Genomic DNA, 22798 nt, shown 5'->3' on the forward strand with positions numbered 1-22798 from the left:
TGAAATGACATACTTAGCTTGTATTGATTAAGCTCAAGGAGTAGGTGGCCCCAAGGAATTTTCACTCTGTCTATGGTTAATAAAGAACATTTGGGCTCTTGCTTAGCCGTTGGGTCATTATTGTTATCAATAGAAAAAAAAATTGATGTGCCCATACAAATATATTTCATGGGCATGATTCCCGCTAATCAATGAAATTCGTGAGGTAGGTTCTCGAGGTTGGTTTCACTCTATAAAGGTGACTGCCTAATAATGCTCCTAATCCATGGTGCAAATCTGCAACTGGGGATGAATTAATGTTGTTAGTCTCTTGGCTCGAGCTATGTGATTTCAACTCATTGCCTGCAAGATTTTCTTTTGACCACCACAAATCCAGCCTCCCACTAAATTGGATGCTCCTTTATTCCCCTACCCACCCAGGGCACTATTCCCACCCAAAGAAAGAAGGGAGTAGGCCCATCACTTCCTATCTTAGCTTGCATGGCATTCCATTTCAGCAGTGTTGGTGCAGAGCTGAAACTAGTTTTTTAGTGTTGGTGTTAAGCGTTCTTTTGATATAGCTTTCTTATTCAAGTTTTTTTTCAATATCCTAGAGAAACCCGACAGTCTACCTGACATGTAACTACTAGTAAACCTTTGGGGGTTTATGGCTTGTCTTCCTCTGTGTAAATTAGGTCACGAGGGGATTTGAACCTTGGATCTCTCGGTTTTCATAAATTTCACAATACTTCGATCACCAATTAAATTGTTCCGTGGGACTATTCAATTTTTTAATTCTCCATCACCCCAATTTTGTTTTTTTTAGCTAAAATTTGAGGCAAGCGAGTAAATTGGTTTTTTTTTAAGCATGAAGAGTGGACAAATTCTTATGGTCATGGTCTCAAAAATGTTCAATTTTATTGGTCATGGTCTCAAAAATGTTCAATTTTATTAAGTTTTTTGAGTCCATATTATCATCTCCATTTTGGTTTTTTTTTTTTTTAATAAACTTCGAGGCAAGTCGGGTAAATTGTTTTTATTTTAGTATGAAGAGTGGACCATTTCTTAAGGTCATGGTTTCAAATATGTAGCAATTTTAAGCTAATAAAATAAGGTGGAACAACTTTTCAATTCATGAGATATTGATTGTTAGACCATGGTTCAATGTTTTTGCAATTTAAAGCCTTTTATCTTGTGTACACGATAAACCCAACATTACATTTCCCACAAGAAGTAGAATCCATTTCATTTGGAGAAAAATGATAAGGTGGACCTATACAATATTCTACAAAAGTGGTTTCACGTTTGGTCACTCTTCATCATTTGATCTCAAAACATTCTTCTATCCCAACATGATCCCCATTTATCTGCTGGATTTATACAATAGAGAATGGCTGGAAAAGAAAGTGAAATCGCATGATTCGCTCTTTCTGATGGGCAAAGAACAGGACTGGAATAATCACTGATACTAGAGGATGCCTATTGAAAGCTTCTCACATAGTGGCCTGTGAGGCCTGAGTCATTAATTGCACCAAACTAACACCTCCACAATAGAGATTCTCCTGCATTATGGCAGAATATGCTGAGCATGAATTGTTGAGCATGTTGCATCTTGTACTGACGGAACACGTCCATTCAGAAGAATTTGCTGTCTAAAATCTGCTCGAAGAGCCTTGAAATTATAAGTCTGCTCACCACAAAGCACAAGCAAGGGACAAGAATTAGATCCGCAATGTCAAACGTGCCTTTGTACTTCTTATGAAGAGAAAAATATACTAACCGTGTCCTTCCAGGAGACATGAATACTACGATAAGAAGGTTCTAGCAATGTTACAGTGTCACTCTCTTTAATCTGAAAAATAGCACATAATCTTTACAAAATAGTGAGAAAGAAGATTGTACATTTAAAGAAAACACGAGAGAATCTGAATGCATTCAGCAACATGAGTAAGAGGAAAACTCATTATTATATAACCATATAATAACACTAACCACACCATTACGCAAGCCATAAACAGACAAGATACAACAACTTCCTTCCGAATCCGAAACCACGTAATATCTGCAAAACCATGACAGTTATATTGTGTTACTTCCAATCAAACTGAAGGTAAAATTACATGTCAACAAGCATGTGTATATTACTGTGCTGTTAGCATGCTCCAACGAACATGCCCATTATTTAAGAATGCTCATCTTGATCGCATCAAAACATGTACATTCAGATAGACTAGCATAGCCATAGAAATTTTAAATTGCTGGTAAACTCCCAATAGAAATCAACACACTTACTTCATGATAATCTCATATTGCCAAGCTTAATTTTTTTTTTTTTAAATTATAACTTTATTTTTACTTGATATGTATATGAGAGTTAAACATATCGCAGGTAACAAAAAAAATAGTAAAGCAACAATAAACAATAAGAATTCAATGACACTTGTCTAGATAACATTTTTTTAATTAAATTGAAATGCAAAAAACACAACTGATTTGAGATAAATATCAACCTCTATTCTGATTACACTGAAAATATTCAGTTAATCTTCCATGGAGATTAAATCCCTACCATCTACCTAATAATTATTGATAATTAAATTAAAATTCTGGAAGCCCTATTCCAAAATAGACATCCCTATGAATATGCAGGTTAAATTAATTTGTATAAAACCAACACTGCACAACTAGCAACTTCATGTGCTTTACTATACAGTTTTTAGAATTGAAATATATAGATATTATTTCTCTATCACAAAAATGCCATATACTTGAATATCTCAAAAAACATCTGGAAAAACTTTCCGACCAATTTCCCAAGAGTTTCCGTATGGTTTCCATACAAAAAAAAAGGTCTTGTGTGGAAAGAAGCTGCAAGTCAGAAGATTTGCCTTTCATAGTTACATGCAAACAAAAGGGTGATTAAATGATACTGCAGCCAAATGCTATAATAAAAATTAGCATGTGTCATGCACAAAGAATGTAAGTAACATATTGTAGCCGTCCCCGGACACAAACTATAGGGTTCTAAACCCAAAGCTGCAAGGAAATGAGCACCAAACTCTCAGAACCAGTTCTAAGTTATGATGCAATTGTTTTCCTTTAATCTTAGCAATGAAATGTAGCAAGGAACGTCCTTGTAGAAAAAGGCCATGGAAAAGGTTATTTCAAAATCAACCTTCAACCCATGAGATTTATCCACAAGGGCTGCCCAAGAGGAAACTTCGATAGCAAACAATTAACCAATGATCGCCCTAACCATGCCAATTTCAACGACTTAATCTATCAACTCTTTTCAGGAATCTAACAAAGTAAATTTTAACACTCCAATCATACAAGAAACGTCCTTGTAGAAAAAGGCCATGTAAAAGGTTATTTCAAAATCAACCTTCAACCCATGAGATTTATCCACAAGGGCTGCTCAAGAGGAAACTTCGATAGAAAACAATTAACCAATGATCCCCCTCACCATGCCAATTTCAACGACTTAATCTATCAACTCTTTTCAGGAGTCTAACAAAGTAAATTTTAACACTCCAATCATACAAGAAAAAATAATTAAGGAAACATGTCACCTATCCACTCAAAGCCATAAACTAACAAACTAAACATTAACAGAGACTCCAATAATACAAGAAAAAACGCTTTGAGTCGCCTATCCACTAAAAACATTCTTCTTGTTCAATTTCAAACCCCATTATTTTTTGTTAGTAGAGAATCAAACATAATTTTAGTCTATTGTAAACAAAATTTGCCTCTATTCTTAGCTCTCGACATCCAATCTAGGAACACAATATATTGTGCAGAATCCCAATAGAGAGATCTATAGTTGTATGAATGGAGAAAAAATCCTTCACAATACATCTATGATCTTCCAGTACTCCAGCAGTCCCATTGACCTACTTTTGTAATCATTTGTTGGCCATTAATATAATGATCTTATATAGATATTTATTCAGCAGATTATATACCAGAAAACATAAGCATGCTTTATTATAATTGAACATTTCCTGCAACAACACTACAAACAGGATATAATCTATTTTAGTCAAAATAAAAGCTACAAAGGGACTTCAATGGAAGTGTTCATTTCAAGACTATGAAACCGAAAATCCCTCTCCATAGGGATTACAATGACATACTACATGGAAGAGTTGTGAAGCTATATTGCACAACTAAACAAAATGAAAGCCAAATATGACGAGCACAGGAGAGTCACTTACAAGGGCACTAGATTCTCATGCTGTATAAAGGCTACCACTTTGACCATCAGTGACAAACCCTTGTTTAAGCCTTCATGGAGGGACCTCGTTGTTACTAGTTTCAATGATAGCTTAACTGTAAATTAACATGAGCAACATTTTCAAAGATCATGCTTATGAAAGGATAAATATGCAACTATATAGAGTCCTAAAATTTTCTTAGAACAATAAAATTATAACCTAAAGGTAAAGCTACAGTGCTACACTGTTTTCATTTCTCAAAGAGGATACAGAACTATACTATTTTCGTTTCTCAAAGAAGACACAAGTGATGCAAATCTCTTCGATTTCATCTGCCCCTGCACAAAACAATGAAGTCCAAGGATTATTTCCTGACGTGGAAATAATTACACAGATAAAACTTCATACACCAAAATTCTCAGAGAAATGCTCACATATGTTATTTTGTAATCCATGATGAAATGAAGATAGGTTCAATCTCCAAACACTTTTAATAAAGCTAACATTATGGCGAACTTTACATTAAATTCAAAAGCAATATCTCATGAGATATTAGTTGATTAAGTGCACTGATAACCATAAAGCTCTATTTCTCAGGGAAACTGAAGAAACAAGCTTAAAGTTAGATGGACACGCTAATCAACTAACTAAATCATCAAAATTTACTTTTATCGTTGCTCGTAATAATCAACATCACACGGAGAGACTATTCTTGAGGATACGTGTTAAGCAGAGTGGTCCAGTCCCCTATACAATAACAATCTGAGAGTATTGAAGCTGATGAGAATACCAATATTCCACTTGAAAACGAAGCATAAAGAGATCCACCACCACCTGTACTGGGAGAAAGTTCATAGAGAGATTGAGATCTTGTATTGTCCTTGCCAAGACCTGCTTGCTAATGTATTTACCAAGCCTTTGTCAAAGGACAAATTTGTAAAATATCATGAAAAGCTGGGTCAAAAATTAAGTAGTTGGTTGTTAGAGGATAGTGATACTTATTACTGACCACTAGGGGAATTTTAAGGTATAGAATAGGTCTCCTAAGGAGCATAATAATATAATAGTTAAAATAATAAAACAAGAGATAAATTTTTAAAGAAGAAGAAGAAAAAAAAAAAGCACTATTTTTTTATTGTTTGGCTTATCTCCATATATTTTTACTCAAATTTCAAGTGTAAACAGTTGTTGGATGCAGAATTGCAAACTTCCGAGTAAACCCACATCAAACAGTAGACCCAACACGCTTTTTTCATGTATTTTAATTTTTTTCGATGTAGGTCTACTCAAAAGTATGCATAGTGGGTACTCGTTGGATGTGGAATTTAATTTTGCATCCAACGGGTGTCTACACTTGATATTTGAGTAACCCTATAAGAAGATATCCCAAAAATACAATAAAAATAAAAAATAAAATAAAATAAAAAATAGTTTTCTTCTTTTGCCTCTAAAAATATTTTCCCTTGGGATGATATCATCACTTTGAATCTTATTGGTTCTTTTAAAGTTGATTCTGTTAGTACATTTTTTGTTTTCAGGCCCATTATTTACATCAAAATTTCCCTAATGTGTTATGGTGATACTTACGAAGCATATAGAGATCCACCACCACTTGTATTAGGAGAAAGTTCAAAGCAGAGAGAATGGAATGTTGTATTGTCCTTGCCAAGACCTGCTTGCTAATGTATTTACCAAGCCTTTGTCAAAGGACAAATTTGTAAAATATCATGAAAAAATTGGTTAAAAATTAGGAAGTTGGTTGTTAACAGATGGTGATAGGACATAATAACAAATGTTAACTTGTGTGTATAAATAACTTTACTGTTTGTGTAGGCCTAGTTTTAAAGTTAATGTAACGTAGGCTAGTAGATAAAATACAAGATTAATTAAATTAATTAGGAGTCAAGACATACTCCTGAGTTATGATGGTTATGTCCAAATCTATGTACCTGAGTTATGATGGTTATGTCCAAATCTATGTACTTATTGTTATCTGCAAAAATGAATAAACAACTCACATCTTACACTATGTATGAGGACAATTCATTACATGCTATGTATGGGTAATGCATGCAATATTCATCTAGATAGCAATTCAATTAATCGTCAATAAATTAGGGCACAATTTAGCATAACCTAGAATCAATCACTCCATACATTAGACATTAAAAAATAAATATTCAACAATCAAGTGCACTTACAAGATAACATGCAAGATTTCAATCCATTAGACCAAAAAATAGCTCCAAAGAATATCCAAGAACAGCTCCAAATATCAAAATGCATCCAAAATCTCCAATACATCCACAAGAGAACAAGTTTGAATTCCTCTAGTGAGGCCAAAAATCCAAAGGTGATGATGAGAAGTTACAATGATATGTTCTCCTATTTAAATGAGGCATACAAATGCCTAATTAGACTGCTAGCCCTTCCAAATCATAAATAATAAGCAAATACTAAGTCTAGGTCACAAGCCAACCTAGTAGCCTTTGTGAAATAAAGTAAATCTCCGTATGTGTAACCCGAAATGTTGACGTCATGCGCAAATGTCTCCTCAGGGCTTGCGTTGAGGACCTTGAGTACCTTGACTTGTGTAGAGGCCCTCTAAATTCACCTTCTAGGAGTTGGCCCCTAGATCTTTGTCAAAATCATCATGTGGACCTCAGTTATGTTTCCCAAACCTATAGATGGAACCATCTGTCAATTACACACAATATCTAGTGCTGCAACTTTCACCATTAGGTACGCTTAATCATTATTCCATCTAAGTGAACCAAGCTTGAAAGAAATGGACTAATTTGTTGAAAAAGTGTAACTAGGTTTGGTCTTCATAATGACATGTAATTATGATTTTATGTAAAGAGATATAAATAAGAAAAATAAAATTAGTATATTAACTTGCTTCATGGGTTTCATGAGCAAGGAATTTTGTTTTTGAATCAAGACTCCCATTGAGAGTATTTAGGTTTAGTCATCTAGTCATAAAAGAGTCATTTTCATGTAAATGAAGTCATGTTACACTTGGCAAAAGGTCAATATTGTCTATGTAAAATATCCTCCAAGAACTTGTCATCAAATCCCTTCAAGTCGGCCTACAAACTATGAGGAAGCTACAAGATGGAGTCAGCCTAAACTCCAGTTGTCAAGTTGGTCTAAAGAGCAGTGAAGAAGGGTATATATAGCCCCACTCTGTTAGGGTCCCACCCTAACCCCCTTATTTATGTCATGGGATCACGTCATAGTCAAGAGTCAATAAAGCCCATATTAATATTTGTAAGTGGTTAACCCGCAATTAATGACGGGACCACAGTTAGTTGCAAATGGGCGGTAGTATTAGATAGATGGTATTAATAAAACCCACGGTATTGGCCCGTGGTATTGCATGTATGAGTCATATATAAAGGATAGAGACTCCTTGCGAGGGGTATCGTGTCTTGTTTTGTAATCGAGCTCTGCTCTATTGGAGGTTGCCCCCTCGAAGAGGCCTGTGAACATTTCTCTCTGAGTAATAAAATCATTGCTATTCTGTGTTCTGGGTATATTTTCTTCACATATTCTGTGTTCTGGGTATCTTTTCTTCGCATATTCTCTGTTCGGTATTACTTTGCAGGTTAAGAGCATAACACACTCGGCCTCATTTGGATACACACAATTCGAACAAGCATTCACTGGAAAAGTACGAAGGAGGCAGAATGTTAAAATTGGCAACTAGGGCCAAACTCCATGTGGGTCATCTTATTTATGACAGCCGATATTTTTCTTGGATCCCTCTCATCGAGAGGTGTAGGACTGATCTAAAGATCATCCGTTTTCAATAAGTATTCATGGAGTTATGAATTTATTTGTGTTATAAGACAATTCGTCAAGGTTGGCCAGCACCCAAATAACCCCCATATGTGCTCAACGTTTTAGTATAAAAAGAGATGACTTGAAACTCATTTCACACACACATCACTCTTGATTTCTCTCCACTTGTTCTAAGTTTTAGTGGAAGAGAAATCTAGGAGAGGAAGCCCTAAACACAAAAGGTAAGGAGCCCCAGCATGAGACCTAGACATAGTCAAGAAGAAGGCCTACACGCTGCCCTATACGCTGGTCTCTACAAGCCCTAGACGCAGTCGAGAAGGAGGCATACACACTGCCCTACGTTTGTCTCTACAAGCCCTAGACACAATCATGAAGGAGGCCAATACAAGCCCTAACCGCAAACAAAAAGGGTCAAGGAACAGCATGGAAGGTCTGCTACAGGAGGCCGAGTTTGGTGACTGTCTTAAGGGTAAACAGGGGTCCGAAGTTATGATATACTTTGGACTAGGCCGAGTTGAAGAGCCTCTTGTTTGAAGGCTTGCGAATAGGCTGGAGCTATGTTTGAGGGATGTCATATGGTAACAAGAGTGTTGTGTGGTAGGCCGTAGACCGTACCACAGCAACAAAGGACTGCGTGGGTTGTTTTGAGGGCTGGTTTTAGCCCTTAAACTCAGCATGGAGGAAGAGTGTCCCTCCTAGCCTATGCCATTGTTTATTGAGGTTGTTTGAGAGACTATGTGTTGGGTTAAGGGCAGTGGTACATGCCCCAACCAGAAGTACAGGCACATCAGTAATATCAGTGGTGTACAACAATCTTGTAGCAGCAATTGTGATGTTTCTTTGGGTCGGATTGTTGGGCAGTCTGTGGGAGCCAAATTGGTGGCTGTACATAGTGGTATGGTACATGGGGCAGCTAGTATTTAGTGCAGCAAGTTCATGGTGCTGAAATGGTATGGTACATGGGTCAGCAGCAACAGTAAGGTTCAGCAAGCATAGTGCTGCAAGCACATTGGGGCAGCAGTATGGTACTTGGTGCAGCAAGTACATGGAGCAGCAATGGTGCAGAAAGTACATGGAGCAGCAATGGTGCAGCAAGCACATGGGACAGCAGCGTGGCAGCAATGGTGCAGCAAGCACATGGGACAGTTGTGTGACAGCATGGTGCAGCAATGGCACAAGGTACAGCAGTGCTAAATATTGGGACAGCAATGATACTTGGTGCAGCAAGTACATGGCGCAGCGTGGTGCATCATAGTGAGGTGCAACATGGTGCAGAGGAGCAGCACAATGACAGGTACCACAAGGCGATGGAGTCACCTTGGAGAATCAGTTGAAGCAGCATGTCTTCAACTGAGTTCAGCTACCTCATGTATCATCTTAGAGATGATCTATGCTCTTATTTAGATAAGTCAAAGTGTTGACTTATGTTGTAAATGTACTATCTCTCTCTCTCTCAGCTGAACTATTGAAGAACATATAAGAAGAATTGATCAAGGGTTTCCCCACATTGGGGTTTGTCCCTGGCTAGCACCACATCTTGTGTCCTCTTGTCTCGGCTTGTCCTCTGCAATCTATGTTTATGTTCTATCTACAATTTACTATAATGTTGATGTGATTGCTAATCTGGAAAAGATTTTGAGCTAACTGTGAAAATTGAAATAAATTGCTCTAAGCATAGAACACTCCCAAAATTAACATGGTATCAGAGCTGAGGTGAAGACAAAGCCCAAGCAAGAGTGAAAGAGCAAACACCGAAGATAGTTGGGAAAGGACAAAAGGCTCAATGGGTTCCTCATCCCTCTTCAAATTCACCAAGGGTGAAGTCGAAGCAGAGAATATTATCAGAATGGCGCAACAGAAGCTTCTGATGGCCTACCTAAAGATCACTTCAATGGGAAGTCCAGATCTAAGGGTAGAAGGAAAGGTTCGGCCATTATACGAGGGAGTGTCTGAATGGTAGGGACACATCACTTGATGATGATAACAATCATTCCAGGGACATCTTCAATGGTCAGAGGAATGACAGGTAATGCAAGTCATCAAGGAAATAGCTGAACCTTCAAAGAAAGCAAGGAACTCCAGGTATTAAGAATCAAACATTGTTTTTGGTAAGATCAAGAAGTATTATCTTCTATTGGCCCTCTCCTCCAGATTCTTTGGGAATCTGGCTTATTGATTGTAGTGCTTCAAGGCACTTCATCAGAAAGAAGGGTGCTCTCTCTAATTTGGTTATACTTGGAGTCAATGCCACCTATCCCTGAAAGGGTGTAGAGAATGGTACCCCTCAATTGAATGAGGGTAACACGATTCACTTACAGAATCTCTTTTATGTACCTGATTGCAAGAAGAACTTGGTGTCCATTTCGGCAATGGAAATCAAAGGTTTGAGGGTGGCATTCATCGATGGAAAGGTACGTGTTTGAAAATAGAATTTTCAAAGATGCCTTTATCCTTGAATTCAGGATTGGCAAATTGTATCAAGTTGCATGATGGTCCATTGGGGACCATGTCAATTGACACATCTCATCTATAGCACTGGAGGTTTGCTAATTATGGGGCCCTACCCGATGTGAGTCAGATGGTGACAGGGATGCCTGAATTCAAAAAGAGCATGAAGGTACATATCTGAGATTTACCGAAGGAAATCTTACAAGGAGACCATTCCCCTCATGTAGCAGGTCCATAGGTTTGTAACAACCCGAGGATTTTCAGATTCATGATCGGGAATCTCATGTATGCAGGTGGAAGAAAGCCCTCTATGGCTTGAAGCAAAAACACCCGGGCTTAATATAAGAGGATTGATAGCTGTCTGATGAAGCTGAGATTCACTAGGAGTGAAATCGATCCAAACCATTGCTTGAAGGTTGTGGATGATAGACCTCTCATACTGGCACCTTCTGAGGACGACCTCTCTCTGACCGGTGCAAACCCTCTCATTTGCAAAAGTAAGAAGGAGTTGGATTCCAAAGTTGGAATGGTGAACTGCAAGCCCATGACTACTTCGATGGAGCTTAAATTTCAGAAGTTATGTGGTAGTGATGTCGAACCAGATTTGGAAAATGCCTCTGAATTTCATAAACTCATTTGCGTTGATGTTCTTGGTGAACTTCCATCCAGACATATGTTTTGCAGTTAGCATGATGAGCTCATATATGGTTGAGCCTCACTGGATTGTTGCCAAGAATCTTCCGAGATATCTTCGAGGCACAATCTCTCATGGATTGAAATTTGAGATACACTACCGGAAATGTGAAGTTGCATATTATTCAAATGTTGACTGGGTAGGCAATGTGAAGGCTCGTAAGAGCACTTCTGAGTGCTAGTTCTCTTTGGGTTCTGCTTTGATATCCTGGATGAGCAAGAAGCAAAAGTTTGTTGCTATAAGCATCGCTGAGACCGAATACATAGCTACGAGTATAAGCTCGTGTGAAGCTGCCTGGTTGTGGAAGCTCTTCAGTGAGCTGCTTGACACATGATGGATACCACCGTGATCTTCTATGTCAACCAGAGGGGGATTTGATTATTGAGGAATCCCGTATTCTATGATTGCTCCAGCAAATAGACATCAGATACTACCTTATCTGGGATATGGTACATCGATGAGCTGAAGGCTCCATTACATTGGGACTGATGTGCAAGTCGCAGACATTCTATCAAAGCCCTGAGGAAAGGTCAAATTTGTGACTTTCCGAGAACGACTTGGGGTCGTTGAGAGACCCTCTTATGAAGGTCCTGTATGATGCATGCATTGAGCTCTGGGAGCTCTGGGGGGGCTTGGGGTACTTCTTGGAGCAACAAGCGACCATAGGACAACTCACCCTCCCCTAATGGAGCGTTGGGTATAGGGTTAATGGTTCAACCTTCCCCTGTGATACCTGGTGGCGACTTATGGAGAGGAAGAGTGGTTCTCTTGTCAAAGGCATCCTATCCATGCAGTCTAGGACACATGGGAAGTACCTTCATTTGACCAATGAGTGAGGAAATGGGGTTAGGGACCATAGTAGTATTATCGATGGACGCATCATTGTATCTACCATACTCCCTATGCTAGGATGACCTCCATTGATCTGGGATCAATGAAACTGATCTGGGATCAGTATGAGTGGTTTGAGACACTCTCTTTTGATATTGATATGGGATCAATTACAACTGACTTCAGGTCAGTAAGAGTGATATGACTCACACTCTTGAAACTGATCTAGGATCGGTAAGAGTGATATGACAAACTCTCTTGGAACTCATCTAAGATCAGTGAGAGTGATATGACTAACTCTCTTGGAACTGATCTAGGATCAGTAAGAGTGGTATGACACACTCTCTTCATATGGAACTGACTTCGGGTCAATAGAGAATGGTACGAGACATTCTCGATCAATTTTTCTTCTTCATGGTTCAGCAGAGCAGTGCAAGGCACTAATGGCAGAGATAGTACAATCTGGCAGATGGATCAACGGATGGAATTCTCCCTAGTTGAGAGGGATCCCTCTCAACGAGAGGTGTAGGATTGATCTAAAGAGCATCCAATTCCGATAAGTATTCATGGAGTTATGAATTTGTTTGTGTTATAAGACAATTCGTCAAGGTCGGCCAGCAACCAAATAACCCCCACATGTGCTCAATGTTTTAGTATAAAAGGAGATAACTTGAGAGTCATTTCACACACACATCACTCTTGATTTCTCTCCACTTGTTCTGGGTTTTAGTGGAAGAGAAATCTAGGAGAGGAAGCCCTAAACGCAAAAGGTAAGGAGCCCTAGCGTGAGACCTAGACATAGTCAAGAAGAAGGCCTACACGCTGCCCTATACGTTGGTCTCTACAAGCCCTAGACGCAGTCAAGAAGGAGGCCTACACGTTGCCCTACATTGATCTCTACAAGCCCTAGATGCAGTCATGAAGGAGGTCAATACAAGCCCTAACCGCAAATAAAAAGGGTCAAGGAACAACGTGGAAGGTCTAATACAGGAGGCCGAGTTTGGTGACTGTCTTAAGGGTAAACAAGGGTCCGAAGTTGTGATATACATTGGTCTAGGTCGAGTTGAAGAGCCTCTTGTTTGGAGGTTTGTGGATAGGCTAGAGTTGTGTTTGAGGGATGTCGTATGGTAAAAAGAGTGTTGTGTGGTAGGCAGTAGACCATACCACAACAACAAAGGATTGTGTGGGTTGTTTTGAGAGTTGGTTTTGGCCCTTACCCTCAGCATGGAGAAAGAGTGTCCCTCCTAGCCTATGCCACTGTTTATTGAGGTTGTTTGAGGGACTGTGTTTTGGGTTAGGGGCAGTGGTACATGCCCTAACCAGAAGTACAGAAACATTAGTAAAATCAGTGGTGTACAGCAATCTTGTAGTAGCAATTGTGATGTTTCTTTGGGTCAGATTATTAGGCAATCTGTGGGAGCCAAATTGGTGGTTGTACATAGTGGTATGGAACATGGACAGCTAGTATTTAGAGCAGCAAGTTCATGGTGCTAAAATGGTATGGTACATGGGACAGCAGCAACAGTAAGGTGCAGCAAGCACATGGCGGCAAGCATAGTGCTACAAGCACATTGGGACAGCAGTATGGTACTTGGTGCAACAAGTACATGGAGCATCAATGGTGCAGCAAGCACATGGGACAGCGGTGTGACAGCATGGTGCAGCAATGGCACAAGGTACAATAGTGCTAAACATTGGGACAACAATCATACTTAGTGCAGCAAGTACATGGTGCAGCACAGTGACTTGCAGCATGATGATGAGGAGCAGCACAATGCCAGCTACAGCAAGCGATGGAGTCACCTTGGAGAATCAGTTGAAGCAACATGTCTTCAATTGAGTTCAACTACCTCATATATCGTCTTCTTAGAGATAATCTATGCTCTTATTTAGATAATTCAAAGTGTTGAATTCTATTGTAAATGTACTATCTTTCTCTCTCTCTCTCTGCTGAACTATTGAAGAACATATAAGAAGAATTGATCAAGGGTTTCCCCACATTGGGGTTTCTCCCTGGCTAGCGCCACATCTTGTGTCCTCTTGTCTTGGTTTGTCTTCTGCGATCTATGTTTATGTTCTATCTGCAATTTACTTTAACATTGATGTGATTGCTAATCTGGAAAAGATATTGAGCTAACTGTGAAAATTGAAATAAATTGCTCGAAGCATAGAATACTCCTAAACTTAACACAGAAGAAAGAGGGCTAGAAGAAGGATGAAGGAGCAGCAAAAAGGAAGGACGAAAATTCTTTTGGGACATCATCTACTAGGGACAGCGAAGATTCTTCTGGGAAGTGTGAAGTCTGGGCAGCAGAATCTTCTGGAAGTGCAAAGCCGGGGCAGCAGAAACTTCTAGGCAGTGCAAAGTTTGGGCAGCAGATTTTTTGGGGCAGCAACAGAGACCAAGGTTCTCTCTAGAAGAACTAGAGACCTAGATTCTCTAGGGAAGCTGTGGAGGTGTAATACAACGAGATAGAGACAAAGTTTCTCTAGGAGGAAAGACGAAGGGAGGAACAGATCAAGGTGGGTGACAAGTGTCTTGGAAGGATACTATAGTCGAGGGTTCAATGTCATGGTCTTGGTACTTACCAATCAAAGATCTAGAAGAAGAATTTTATCATGTTTTCCTCTCAAGAGGTGAGAGGTTTTAGCCCTGGCTAGAGAAGCCTATATTTTGTGTCACTTGTCTTTATTCTGATAATTGTCTTGATGAAAAGAACACACTAATAAGCTAACAAAGTGAAAGATCATAAGTAAAAGAAGAACAAGCATATCACAAGCAATTATCAAGCAGAGAAATTGTTAACATTGAATGCCCTAGATTTCTCAACATAATTAACACTTCATTATGTTGAATTTGTAACTATGGACGGCCTTCATAATGTACTTTTGGTCACTTGATGTAATTGTATTTATCATTAACATATTGTTGAATTTGTAACTATGGCTGGTCTTCATAATGTACTTCTGGTCACTTGATGTAATTGTATTTATCATTATAAAGCATATTTATAAATGCTTGATTCAAGAGAAAATTCATTTTTGAGTCAAAGTCCCATAGCAACTTTTAAGGGATGTAAATTTGAATTTTTGAAATGAAAATTTTGGCTCCAAAAGTGACAAGTCGACTTCCCTCCAAGTCAAGTCGGCCCTGGCCAAGAGACAACTCCATTCACCCTAAACAAACTACTATATAAAGGCAGCTTGAGCTCCTCATTTGGGAAATTTTGATTCTTCTCACAAGACAACTTATAGGCGAGTGAGCGAAGGACAAGAAGGACGAAGAAGAAGGTTGAGTTTTCTCTCTCCTCTCTCTCTCTAGCAACTCGCACGTGTGAAGTAATCTCTCTCTTTGTGATTCGCATTTTCTGGGGCAATTGTTGCGGGGAGGCGAAATTCTTTGGGTTACCAGGGCAATTGCTGCAAGGCTAAAATTCTAGGGCAACTGGCTCATTAGAGAAATTTTGAGGTCTAAAATGGGCTTCCTAAGGAATATTATAAAATAATAGTCGATATAATAAAATAAGATTAGATTACATCATCCAATTTTAGAGGGGAAAAAGAGAAAACTACTTTTTCAACTCGTATTTTCAACATATCTCCCTACAGTTTTACTCAAATTTCGAGTGGGAGCACTCATTGGATGCCAAATTTAATTTCTCATCCAAGGAGTACCCATGTTGCATACTTTCAATGGACCTTGCTATTAGAAAATGTAACCATGTTCAGTCTTCAATAATGTACTTGAGTCATTATGTAATGTACTTGTCAAAAGAATAAAGAAAATAGTTTTTATTATTATTATTTTGACTTATTAAAGCATAGGTTTCATGCTTGAGTCACCATGTTTTAGGTCAAAGTCCCCATTGACGACTTCTAGGATTTACTCTGAGTCTATAGAGTTATTGTACATTTAAAGAGACCCTTCTTGGGCTTTTGAATCAAGGGTTAAGTATTGAGTCAAATATGAATTATGTATCCACCACACCATGTCAGCCTAAGAGAAGATCAAGTCAGCCTAAGGACCCTATTCAACCCCACAAGAAGCCTATAAAAGGAAGGTCATTGAATTCATTTGGAGTATCATTCTCTCATCAACTTCGAATTCTCCTGTAGCTGGGAAGAAGTGCGAAAATACCTTGTTGCGGGCAGAAGTGTGAAGTTCTCTTGCAGCTGGGAAAAGGTGCAAAGTCTGTTGTCGGGAAGCCGAAGTGAATGCAAGTTTGGGGAACTCTAAGGAAACAAGGAAAATCAAAATTTTGGTGTCTCTCTCTCTCTGTTTCATGTCTTGGATTGGGAAATCGAAGTCTTCCAGTTGTCGTAAGTTGTTGCATAGTCGAAGTTGCTAGGAAGAGGTCCAAATTTTGGGACGCTAACTTGGTGAGGAGGGAGGGTCTAGTCTTGGTCTAGGATGAAGAGTCTCAAAGAATACTATTGAAAGGAAGAATTATCTTGACTGGGTTTTCCCCTCGAGGGGTGTTTTGCCCTAGCATGTGCCTACATCTGGTGTCTATTGTTTTATGTGTTGTTGTTTTTGGTAAATGCTTGATGAATTAAAAAAAGAAGATATCAAGAATCATAATAAGAAACATCACAAGTAATTATCAAGAACAAGAAAATCTTTACTGCCTTTCTAATTTTCTAACATGGTATCAAAGCTTTGGTGAAGAAGGAAGGAAAAGGCAGTGTCAAGCACTTGGTCCATTCATAGGTACTATTTCAGGGAAGCAGTCTATTATATTAAAGAAAGATGTCTAACTTAATCAAGGGTGAGAACAAACTTGAAGGAACATCTAACTTCAAATCCTGGAAGAAGAGGATTGACTCAATCCTCGAGAAGAACAAAGTGTTGGACTTGGTAAAAGGAAATGTAAAGAAACCTATAGAAGAAGCCAGTGATGCCGACAAAGCAAAATTCAAGGATTTAGAATTGGTGTCTATGACTCTAAGGGTAGAAGGGATAAAAGACAATCTTGTCCCATTCATAGCTAACATCGACCATGCTCAAGAGATGTATGAAGCCTTGTCGAAGTTGTCCACTATCAAGAACACTGGTCAAGTAATAAGTTTGAAGAATGAGATGAGGACTACATAGATGAGTAAAGAAGATATTGTGGCAACCTTCTTTGTGAAGATAGCTAGACTCAGGGATGATCTCTTGGCCATCGATGAGATTGTTCTGGACAAAGAACTAGTGATCACTGCTCTATTAGGATTGCCACCCTCTTGTGGTGCATTTGCTGCAGGTCTCAACAATTTGAAGGAAGCCCCCACCTTTGAAGAATTATGGACCGCCTGTAGTAAAGAAGAATTAAGGATCTCATCGGTTACCAATCCTGAAGGAGTATCAAATGCTTATGTTGCTCATCATAAAGGAAAGAGATCGAAAGGACTGAGGAAGAAAGTTGACATGTCCAAGGTAGAATGCTATCAATGTCATAAGAAGGGTCACTACAAAAGTGATTGCCTCGAGAATCCAAAGAATAAGAAGAGAGGAAGAGATCAAGCCAACCTTGTTGTAGAAGGAGACTCAAGGAAAGTCAAGCCCGAAGAACTTGACATTAGGGACTTACACTATTAAGTCTCCCTTTGTTCTCTTGATTAGGGAAACAACTACAAGAAGGAGGATCTCTCAAGACAAGGTTAGTCATTAAACAAATGTATGCTTTGAATACATTGATTGATAAGATTATTCATTTGATGATCTATTACTAACTTTGTTATGACTAGTTGTATTGAATCTTAGTGATTCTTGTTTCGGTGATTCATCTCTTGATAAATCTACCCACCCTACTCATATTCTTGATTGTTTGTATACAACCCCAGATAGGTTTTGGAAAACCCTAATCGAAGGGCATGCTAATGTGAACGCCTGAAAACCCTAAACTGGTTAGGGTGATTGTGAAATGCTATTTGAAGTTCTTATTGATGCTGTCATGTTTGGGATTTTTGTATGATCAGGAAAACCTAACTTGTTAGGATGGAATCATAAGGTCTAAAATCTCGAGTCTTTGAAGTTTTCGTTATGTTGGGTTTGCTATGTTTCTACATTGGAACCTTAGCTCATTAGGGTTTGGTGGAATAGGTGAGCAAGACCTTTATACTATCTTAGAAATGTTTTCCTTGGTATGTGTGTGTTTGTCTTATCAAACCCTAGTGTAATCAAGATGTTTGTGTGTCTAACTCTTATTGATCATTGTGAGGTTGGGTTTCACTAACACATGATATGATATGTATTTGCATGATAATGAAATCTAGGCATATATAGATATGTCCTTTTGACTAAAATCCTAGTTTGGTCTATAGGTCAGATGTATTAATGTTGTTTGACATATGATATGCTTATGAATGATTATGGATTCCTCGATATGTGTGTTGACCTAGTCATTGATGGTCATAAGTTTTAGGATTTAATGAAAGTCCTTGTTTGAGATTCTAGGATGATGACATTTGAAAATCTGGGGTTTTGTAGCTAAACCCTAGTGAAGTTAACTTGCCTAGTATGTGTGATATAACAATCTGAAATCTATTTAAATGATTATTGGAAAATGAAAATCTAGGGTTTTGCAGTTAAATCCTAGTAGTGACATTGTCTAATGTGTGTAATATAACAATCTGAGATCTATGTATTTAATGATTGTTGAAACTGTGAAGATAGAATTCTAGGGTTTTGGAGTTGAACCTTAGTCAAAGTAAAATCTATGAAATATGATGATTTGAGATTTGTGTAAGATTGCTGAGATAGTGAAAATGGAATTCTAGGGTTTTGGATTCAAACCTTAGTCCAAGTAGAAATCTCTGATATATGATGATTATATGATACTTTGGGATTTGTGAAAGAATGTTGAAATTTGAAATTTTTGGTTGAAACTTGAGATTGATGATTGATCAGAAATCTAGGGTTTGCAACTAACCCTAGTGATAGCTGGTCATGTTAATCACTGATTGATGGTTGATTGGAAATATGGAGGTTGGAACTAACCTTAGTGGAGGTTGGTCAGTGACTAAGCTATGATTGACTTTGGTTGATTATTTGTGAAATCTAAGATTTGTATGAATCCCTAGTGAGAAGTCTAGCATATGTATTTTGAAAAGTTGTTAGATACTTTATAGATCTATATTTGTTTGAATTGTTTCTAGGGTTTGCTATATGTTAAAGTAAGGTATGTCATACCTTTCGAAGGAACATTGAAACCCTAGATAGAATGAGAGTTGTTATGAAGTAGAGTAGGGTTTATAACAAAGTCCCTAGCAAGATGTTGAAGAGTATATGTATCTAATATGTATAAAGTTGAAATGCTTATGTGATTCTGATATGGCCAACATCATGCTTCTATAGATTTGGTTGTACTTGTTATTGAAGTTGTGTAGGTACACAATCTTCAACTTGGTGAAGATGTTCGTTGATGTGATAAGCATGATGAAGTTGATGATAACTCTGATGAAATGGTTTGAAGCCACGAAAGATTCTTTGATGTCAAAAAAGAAGAAGTTGATCTCCCAGAGGAAGCATGAATAGAAGAGATCTCCCTAAGATTAAGAGGGAGTTCGGATGAAGAGGTGCTTCCAGGTTGAGAGGGAGGGCATAGCTTGGTGTTAATTGAAGAATGAATTTCGGAGGATATGTTGCTGCATGAAAAGTAGGAAAGGAAAACATATGATTGAGGAAAATTCTGTCAAAGATTTGGTTGATAATCCTACTATAAAAAGTTGAGAAGCAACATCAAGTTGTCTGAAAGACCCAGGAGGTTTGTATTCGATTATGTACATGTGAAAGTATATTATTGATTGGGGTTGTGTTTGTATAGGTGAATCTCTCGAAGGATTTGATAGCATGCTCATAACCAATCAGGTTGATTGGGAGATATTGGTCATTCTTGATCTGCTGGATCAAGGGATGTTGAGGCTTTGTGAGTGAAGCATTGCCTGGGGAGACATTTGGCTAACACTTTGCGTTGATGTCTAAGTCCCGAAGTTGGAAAAGTGGTGTTGATCAAAGAGCTTTGTTTTGGATACACACCTAGATTTTGAGTTGATAGTTAGAAAGTAAGCCTGAGGGTACCTAAAGGGGCTGAAAGCTTGAGCCCATCTCAGTACCACCTGAATAGATTGCCCAAGTCAAGAATCTAGTCCATGGCATTGTGGTGCCTAAAGTTATTCATGTTTCATATGGTTTGAAATCTTCCATTGTATTTGTACATTATAAATACTTCCCTAGTTAAGAGGGAGTGTTAGAAAATGTAACTACGTTCGGTCTTCAATAATGTACTTGAGTCATTATGTAATGTACTTGTCAAAAGAATAAAGAAAAGAGATTTTATTATTATTATTGTGACTTATTAAAGCATGGGTTTCATGCTTGGATCACCATGTTTTAGGTCAAAGTCCCCATTGAGGACTTCTAGCATTTATTCTGAGTCTATAGAGTTATTGAACATTTAAAGAGGCCTTTCTTGGGCTTTTGAATCATGTAAAAAGGTTAAGTATTGAGTCAAATATGAATTATGTAACCTCCACACCATGTCGGCCTAAGAGAAGATCAAGTCGGCCTAAGGACCCTATTTGACCCATAAGAAGCCTATAAAAGGAAGGTCATCAAATTCATTTGGAGCATCATTCTCTCATCAAGTTCAAATTCTCTTGTAGCTGGGAAGAAATGCGAAAATCTCATTGCTCGGCAGAAGTGCGAAGTTCTCTTGTAGTTGGGAAAAGGTGTGAACTCTATTGTCGGGAAGAAGAAATGAATACGAGTTTGGGAAAGTCTAAGGAGACAAGGAAAATCAAAATTTTGGTGTCTCTCTCTTTCTATTTCCTGTCCTAGGTTGGGAGATCGAAGTCTTCCAAGTTTCATTGTTGTCGTAAGTTGCTGCATAGTCAAAGTTGTTGGAAAGAGGTAGCAATTCTGAGATGTTGACTTGGTGTGGAGGGAAGGTCTGGTCTTGGTCTAGGATGAAGAGTCTCAAAGAATACTATTGAAAGGAAGAATTATCTTGACTAGGTTTTCCCCTCGAGGAGGGATTTGCCCTAGCATGTGCCTACCTCTAGTGTCTTATGTTTTATGTGTTGTTGCTTTTGGTAATTGATTGATGAATTAAAGAAAGAAGATATAAAGAATCGTAATAATAAGAAACATCACAAGTAATTATCAAGATCTAGAAAATCTTTAGTGCCTTTATGATTTTCTAACACCTGCTACACGAAAAATGAGAAATACATGAAAAACATGATCGCAATCATGTATTTCTCATTTTTCATGTAGAAGGGTCCCTCGAAAGTATGCAAAATGGATAACCCTTGGATGAGGAATTAAATTCAGCATCTAATGAGTGATCCCAATCGAAATTTGAGTAAAACTATAAAAAGATAAGTTGAAAATACGAATTGAAAAAGTAGTTTTTTTTTAATCTTTTTACTTTTTTACTCCAAAAATGGTGAATCATCCCCTGTGGTTGACATCATCATCTTGAATCCTATTGGTTCTTATAAAGTTGATTTGGTTTGTACATTTTTGTTTTGAGGCCCATTTTTACCTCAAAATTTGTTTGATGATTACAGGAGGGCCGAAATTTCAAGAGCGAAGCGCTGGATTAGTTTGGGTGGCTTGACTTGGAGGAGAAGACCAGGTTTGACCATAGCTCTAGGTATGTCTCTCATTGAACAAGAAGAATTTCTCTTTTGAAAAAGGTTGTTGGGTTTTTCCCTGTAGTGGGTTTTCCCAGAGTAAACCTTGCCTCTCTTTTGTGGATTGTGATCTCTATTATTCTACTGCTCTTTATTGTTGAATTTCTGAAGTATAATTGTTTCATGATATATTGGAATAAATTAAAAGCTAAGTTGCACAAAATGTCTAGAGGTTTCCGAAATGGGGACAGCCTGAAACACGACCCTCGGAAAATGGAAACACGGCCGAAACATCATATAGATGGCCAGTATTAAATAAATTATAACACATTATTTTGCAAGAAAAGAAAGAATGAGATAAATGGCATTTTAGAAGGAAATCCAAATTTATATTAGCTCCAACAGATGATTACATGATGAAAATATCCAAAATTAGCCTTTATAGATGAGGCTATATGTTCTAAAACTGAATTAAAACTAAAGAAAATCATGGCTATATTAACATATCACTACTAATAAAAATCATCATCGCAAAGATAGAATAAGATGCCTGTTTAGCAGAAGAGGCAACTCTACTAGTACTTCCAGAAGCACTTGCATCACCATTGGCACAAGTATCAAGAGCAAAAAGAGAGAGCTCTAAACCTAACATTTTGCATCCACATCCTAATCTTTATGAGGTCCACTTGTATATTCTTCACCCCTACGAGACACAAGGCGTAGGTTTGAATGCACATATACAAGGTCCTCTGCCTTCTACGATCCCAACGTATTGCACTTCATACTATGAATGAAACTGTAGGTGCTCCAATTTCATTCTGCTAATGAAGAGCTTGCCACTTGTGATAGAATACGAGTGGCAAGACATTGCAAATGAACACCACTTGCCCCATGACAAGTCCACCACTTAAATGGGTCCATGGTCCTCCTCTCATCCAAAGCTGATATGTTTGCAAAATCCTCTAATCCAACAACAAAACAGGAAAATTCTTGCCTTACACTAGTTTGTAAAGAAGTTGGAAATATCCTCTGAAAGGATATCTTCCCTCCATTGGCCACCTCCTTGTCCTTATGTGGAGCCTTCCTCTTCCCATTGCTTTCAGCAATGAATTCAACATCATAAAATTTTGGATTCAGAGCATGTGCCAAAGTGTGCAATGGAGTGTTGAAGCTATTCCACCCGGTAACAATAATGGAC

General features: G+C 38.1%; 1 protein-coding gene across 4 annotated transcripts in view; it reads right to left on the reverse strand.

Moving 5' to 3' along the window:
* Window positions 1-1139: 1139 nt before the first annotated feature.
* Window positions 1140-22798, reverse strand: part of LOC149177914 (uncharacterized) — a 338468-nt gene continuing 316809 nt past the window's right edge. For 3 of the 4 annotated variants that reach the window (XM_089420234.1, XM_089420233.1, XM_089420235.1), the window contains 5 exons: window positions 4480-4537; window positions 4200-4314; window positions 1972-2041; window positions 1760-1831; window positions 1140-1666 (listed from right to left, as the gene is read on the reverse strand). In XM_089420234.1, the coding sequence (XP_089276360.1) occupies window positions 1547-1666; window positions 1760-1831; window positions 1972-2041; window positions 4200-4314; window positions 4480-4537 (435 nt within the window). In that variant the 3' untranslated portion in view covers window positions 1140-1546. Of the gene's footprint in view, window positions 1667-1759; window positions 1851-1971; window positions 2042-4199; window positions 4315-4479; window positions 4538-22798 lie in introns of all 4 variants that reach the window. The other variant, XR_016258149.1, reaches the window with a different exon arrangement.

This window comes from Pinus tabuliformis, chromosome 4_1 (assembly GCF_031772625.1).
Source record: "Pinus tabuliformis cultivar Carrire ecotype Pingquan chromosome 4_1, CPIR1, whole genome shotgun sequence".
NCBI lineage: Eukaryota > Viridiplantae > Streptophyta > Pinopsida > Pinales > Pinaceae > Pinus > Pinus tabuliformis.